This window comes from Phascolarctos cinereus, unplaced genomic scaffold (genome assembly GCF_003287225.1).
Source record: "Phascolarctos cinereus isolate Bilbo 61053 unplaced genomic scaffold, phaCin_HiC Scaffold_5;HRSCAF=322, whole genome shotgun sequence".
NCBI lineage: Eukaryota > Metazoa > Chordata > Mammalia > Diprotodontia > Phascolarctidae > Phascolarctos > Phascolarctos cinereus.
In genome coordinates, this window is record NW_027555958.1 from 300,250,145 (window position 1) to 300,256,144 (window position 6,000).

The 6,000-nt window shown below is 51.6% G+C and overlaps 1 protein-coding gene and 2 non-coding genes across 4 annotated transcripts in view; all 3 read right to left on the bottom strand.

Moving 5' to 3' along the window:
- PLXDC1 (plexin domain containing 1) overlaps nt 1–1,479 on the bottom strand; it is a 108,400-nt gene extending 106,921 nt beyond the window's left edge. For both annotated transcript variants that reach the window (XM_020997700.2, XM_020997699.2), the window contains exon 1: nt 1,120–1,479. In XM_020997700.2, the coding sequence (XP_020853359.1) occupies nt 1,120–1,195 (76 nt within the window). In that variant the 5' untranslated portion in view covers nt 1,196–1,479. The remainder of the gene's footprint in view (nt 1–1,119) is intronic.
- A 3,239-nt stretch (nt 1,480–4,718) lies between these two features.
- TRNAC-GCA (transfer RNA cysteine (anticodon GCA)) lies at nt 4,719–4,790 on the bottom strand. The gene has a single exon. It is a non-coding gene; the product is annotated as a tRNA-Cys (tRNA).
- Nucleotides 4,791–5,679: 889 nt separating this feature from the next.
- On the bottom strand, nt 5,680–5,751 carry TRNAC-GCA (transfer RNA cysteine (anticodon GCA)). Its single transcript has one exon. It is a non-coding gene; the product is annotated as a tRNA-Cys (tRNA).
- Between the last annotated feature and the right edge of the window lie 249 nt (nt 5,752–6,000).

The window sequence follows — 6,000 nt, forward strand, 5'->3', positions numbered from 1 at the left end:
GGATAAAACGTCTTGAAGGTTCTTATGGGGGAGGGGTAGTGGAAACCGAGGCTGGCATAGTGCTCCCTCTCTTCCACGCAAAGACATAGGGTCACACTTGGAGCTGCATGGGGAAGAGGAGGGAAGCAGAAGCAGTGCCGAGGGGATCATTACTACCTAAGTCACGGGAGAGCTGCCTTAGCTGGCCACAGTTCACTCTAGCCACAACTGCCCCTGAGCCCACCAGGTGTCCAGAGCCCTTCCTCGCTCCCCGTGGGCTCTTCCCACCTGGTCCCCAAATCCTGTGCCTCAAAGGGATAAGGGGTTTCTGATTCTCTTCTCTTGCTCCACTTACTCATGCTAAAGTAGAAGGGGAACAGCTGTGGAGGGGCGAAGCACAGCCATGTGGGAGGGAAAAACCCCCTGATTCAGCCCAGAGCTGGGCTCCCAACAGTGACTCGCTCCCTCTTGTCCTAATCCCAGTCTCCTGTTCTATGGGGTGTGGGACCCCTCAACTTTCAGCTCCTCTGGTTCAGTCTGGCACTTACTGTCCTACAGTCTCTTACCTACAAGGGTCGCTTCACTCTACCTATGGAGGGGTTAGGGTGGATTGGCACCCATTTCCTCTCCCAACATCCCCTCCCCCCCCATCCACACTCACACATACTGAGATTCCTCTGGAGGACTCCAGGTCTGGATACAGAACTGCCTTATTGCAGCTAATCCCCAGGTGTCCTGTGCCCACATACGTGCTCACCTATCAACACTGAGACTCACAGAACCCTAACATGTCAGAGCTGGAAAGAACCTTGGGAAATCTAGTCCCACCCACTCATTTGAGAAACCTCGAGCTCCAGGAAGGGGAAACGGCTTGTGTTCTCCCCCTCACCCATTCTGCCTCCACATACCCCCATGCACCCTCCCGAGCCAGGATGCTCACAAATGCATTCATCTGCTAGCATGTTTGCACATGCATGTAGCCACCAGAAGCGCGCGCGCGCGCGCGCACACACACACACACACACACACACACACACACCTGCGCGCCCCCTTGCAAGCCCCAAACGACTCATAGCTCTCCTTCCAGGGATCCCCTCCCCACCTGCCCCCGGCCATGCCAACTTTATCCCTTCCTCCTACCTGCTCCCTGATCCGGGCTCAGCCCATAGGCTGCCTCCCTGAGCACCGCCAGCAAGAGCCAGAGATCCCCCCTCATGGTGGAGTTCGGGGGCCTGGGGCCCCGGGACCTTGGCCCCCCAGCCCCTGGGGCCCGGCCGGAACAAGGGAGGAAGGGAGGGAGAGGATGGTTAGGCTGGAGGCAGAGGCGAGGGGCGCTGGCTGTGAGGTTCCCTCCTGAGCTAGGGACAGGAGGACCGCGGACTGAGAGAGGGCCGGCCAGCCAGGAGCCTGCCTGCTGTGGGAGCAAGGGAGCAAAGCGGCAAGAGAGCGAGGAGGGAGGGAGAGCCGCGGCAGCTGGGAGCCAGGGGGGAGGGGGGCGGAGAGTTGGGCGGGGGAGGGGGTGTAGGAGGAGCTCCGGCCTGCCCGCCAGCCCGCCTGCCTGCCCGGCTGCAAGGAGTCGGACTACTGCTGGCAAAGCGGCCAGGAGCCCGCAGGCGGCGTGCCCTTTCGTGGCCTCCTCGGGGACGACTCTGGCCGCTGCCGACTGGGTCGGGCCACGCAGCCCACTGCCACGGTGATAGTGGGAGCAGAAACTCCACCCCCTCTCATTTCTATAGCGCTTAAAGGGTTACCAAGAAGTAAGGAGGTTCGCTCTTATGCCCATTTTACAGATGAGAAAAATGAAGCTCAGAGAGCAGCACTTCAGTGCAGCAGATGCGGACCTGGGTTCGAATCTTATCTCTGCGTCTTACAAGCTGTGTGACCTTGGGCGAATCACTTCACGTCTCTGGCCATCAGCTTATTCGTCAGCAAAATAAAGGGGTTCTCAATCTATAATGCTTTTAGCCCATTACTTGCCTATGGTCATAGAATTAATGATACCAGCACCAGCCCTTCCGTGGAGTAGGGAGAAGCAGTTGGTTGGCTCCAGTCCCAGAGAATTTTGTACCCACTCCATACTCGAGTCTGCACTGCTTGGCACCGTCTCTCTGACATTATCTCCCATCTACCCACACACATACACATACATATGCATACATACATACATACATATATACACACATATTATATATATATATATGTATATATATATATATATATAGTTGTTTGATATTTTCTCTCTCATTATAATGTAAGCTCCTTGAGGGCAAGAACTGTCTTTTGCTTCTTTTTGTATTCCCCAGGGCTTAGCACAGTGCCTGGCACATAGTAGGTGTTTAATAAATGCTTATTGACTGATCATTTTTTATTCTGTTGTTAGAAAATAAATTTTATTTTACTTTTTCAATCAAGAATTTTTCCTCTCCCTCCCACTGCCCCCCACGACAGCAACAAAAAGAAATTTAAAATCAAACAGTCATAACAAATATTCATAGTGAAGCGAAGCAAATTCCCTCATTGGCCATATCCAGAAATGTATGTCTCATTCTGTAATTTGGGTCCATCACCTCTCTGTCAGGAGGCAAGCAGCCATGCTACCCACATCCTACATCTTCCGTCCTCTGGAATCCTGGTTTGCTGGATGATTTTGTAACCACTCTCGTCTCCTCCCTCCCCCAGCTGCTACCCTGAGGGCAAACTGAGGCAGGTGGGGGATGGGGAGGAGCCCTGAATGCTCCTAATTTACCACTTTATTTAATCCTACTCCCATTGACTGATCTTATTTGCATCTCATTTCACTAAACTCTGCCTTAGTTCTCAAGACAATCTCTAAGTTATGATACTGGTCCCTGTAATTCTGTCCTTGGAAGTCTTGTTTATTTCACCTTTCTGCAGGCACAGGAATCTCCCCCAGCCTATAAAGAGTAGGGAGGTAACCTTCTCCCTTGCCAAAGCAGACCTCTAGTCTGGTTCTACTCACTTTGAAATATCATTCTCATGGGGCCTGGTCCTCCAGTTCCTCTCTTGGGCCACCCAGGCCAGCAGGCTAAGAGAAGGAGACAGGGAGGGGTAGGGGAATGATGATGATGATGGGAAGACCTTTACTACAAATATTTTGGGAAAGCTCCCTCCCCCAGAAGCCACAACTAGTCAAGATGCTATTTTTCCATGCCAGAACACCGGGAAGATGGGGGTAACAAGTTCTATTTTAAGTTCTGAGGCAGAAGCCCAAAGACAGAGAAGGTGTTCTTTCTACACTCCCTCTTTCTCTGCCCTCTACTCCCCTCCCCACCTGTCACTACCTTATAATAGACTCAAGTGATAAATCATCTTTTTCCCCTTTCAGGACAAGAGTAAAAATATCCACAATTTAGGAGACTTAATAGACAGCACGGAATCAGGTCAGGACACTGAAGTGCCTCTTTCTTCCCCCGGCCTACTTAAAAGTCGTGAAGGAGGAGCCGGGGTGGCACTGGGTACTAAATAGCATTCTCACCCAGGACAGGACCTGGAGGGAGGTGCATGGGGAGAGTGTGGAAAAGGAGGGAGAGGGTACAAGGGACAAAGGCCTATGGAAAGAGAGCCTGGAGGGTTGGGTTAGGGGGTGGGATGGGGTTATCTGTGGAAAAGTGCTGAAAAGATTCTGGAAGGCACTGAGATGGAGAGGCTTGGTTGGAGAGTTACATAGTAGGGATTGGAGACTTGCTCGCTTTTTACACGAAATGTGTAATTTGCAAGTTAAGACACAAACCAAATGTCAATCAACTTCTTCTTCCCGGAGTTCCTCCCAGCCCCCACATCCTCTCCTTTTTGCTCCAACTCAATTCTCTGTTCCGGCACCCAGGGCCCTGTAGTCTAACTCTTCCAAAAGCCTTTCCTGATTCCTCTAGGGCCACCCTAAGCACTGTTGTTGTTGCATATATCCCTGTTAATTTGTTGTATCCCATTAGTAGATTGTAAACTCCCAGAGGGCAGGGACTCTCATTTTTCCATTCATGTCCCCAGTTCCTAACGCAGCGGCACTTATCAAATAAATGCTGATTGATCGATGGATTCCAGCTCCACAGCCGCCGGTGTGTTTTTTGCCCTGGCACAGACTCCATCCCGTAGCCTCCCGTTGGCTTGGCAGGGGCCGCTGTTGGCATCTCACTAATAAATCCCCTCGGTCCGGGGCGGCGCTGGGGACCGCGCTGGAGCCCCTTTCCAACGCGGCCTCCTGCTGCCCTCTAGTGGCTGCTCGGGGGGAAGCCCCAGCGCCTCCGGGCCGGATAGTTCTTGGTTGCCAGGTTTGGCCGAGAGGCCACTTTGCGGGACTTGGTCGCACTTGGCAATCAGTCATTCTTCAGCCCGGGGACCCTTCTGGCTGTCCTTAACAAGGAGAGGGGCTCGAGGTGGAATCTCTAAAGACAGAATCCAAGCTCCCGGAGTCCTAGTGGGGTGCCCCGCAGCGGCTTGCGGGGAGGGAGGTCTGGCAAAGAAAGTCTCCCTTCGCCCCCCACCCAGGAACACGTACAAATTTAAAACCTTAAACAGCTAGGAGTTTCAGAGTACCTTCCCCCTTTCCATCATCCCTCCTCCCCCTTCGGAGTGCAAAGGCGTCAGAAGGAAGAGTCAACCTCAACACGCTTAATATGAAAAGCAGGGAACAGGTGATCCTAGACTCAATTTAAAATAGAATGCCGTCCCCACGCCCGCGAAATTTAGGATAAAGTTGAAAAACTAGTGAGTTGAGTTAAAGAAGGGGGCACCCGGATTTGAACCGGGGACCTCTTGATCTGCAGTCAAATGCTCTACCACTGAGCTATACCCCCTCTGCCGGACGAACAACGCGTACAGAGAACTTTTAGAGGCTATCTCCGCGCAGGCGTCATAGGATTTTTTTCTTTTTTTTTTTCACCTAAGAATGGAATTGTTTTTATAATACATCCACCCACAGTAGGAAAAAACTGTGAGGTAGGCACTGTGCTAGGAACTATAGATACAAGAGAAAAAGAAGAGTCCCGACCCTCAAGGGACTTGTACTAATGCGATACAATAAGCCCTTAGATATGTAAATATAAGATATAGGAAAAAAAAGTTGTTTGCAGAACCTGACAGCTCAGGATTTCCGCTTATTGAGAGAGTGCCCCCTTCCTACAAGACCCAAGCAGAGGTCTTGCAACTCTTCTTTGAGAACTCAAGTCATGGGAAACCTGGGAGGGAGGGCTCCGTACAGGAAAAGGATACTTCCCAACTCCAAGAGTCGTTCCTGCCACACTCCAAGGATGGCCCTTTTTCTGCTCTTTCCTAGTCCTGGCCCTCTCTCACCAGTGGAACAATTCCCTTCACTCTGCATGGAGATGGTGAACGCAGGAGCCAAGCGTAGGCTCAGTTGTTCCGAGCAGAGAGGAGGTGTTGACCTAAGCATTCAACATGCTGTTCAGTCCCCCTACCAAAACCACCCCGATACCCCAACTGCATGCACCCCACCCTTCCACCGCCACCACATGTGCACCAGTATCTCCAGGAAAGAGAAAAGAAGCTACCTCCTCCCGCCTACTTTGCAACAACATGGGACGATTGGTGGAATTCGCGACACGTCTTTGAACGGGAACATCCAGTTCAACACTAACGAGAACGTGTGTTCCTAACTCCAAGTCCCCTGCAAATTCAATGGTGGGGGCAGAAGTGGATTTTAAAGCTTAAGCAAAATTGGCTGGTAGGGGGCACCCGGATTTGAACCGGGGACCTCTTGATCTGCAGTCAAATGCTCTACCACTGAGCTATACCCCCACGCCTATGAATCGTTTCCCTATGCATTTACCTTTGTAAATCAAGGGCGTGGTAGTTTACTGACGACTGGTCGGTAAGGTTTAGGAGAGAGAATTCTTCACTCCACACTTGAAAAATACTGAGGAAAGCACAGAGCTAAGGTAAGAGTAACCAGTTTAGATGCCAAAACTCATTCGCAAGGTTACTGCAAAACCACCAGCCTGGGTGAGGTGGGGGTAGGGGAAGAGAAAGACAAACCAGGAATGGGCT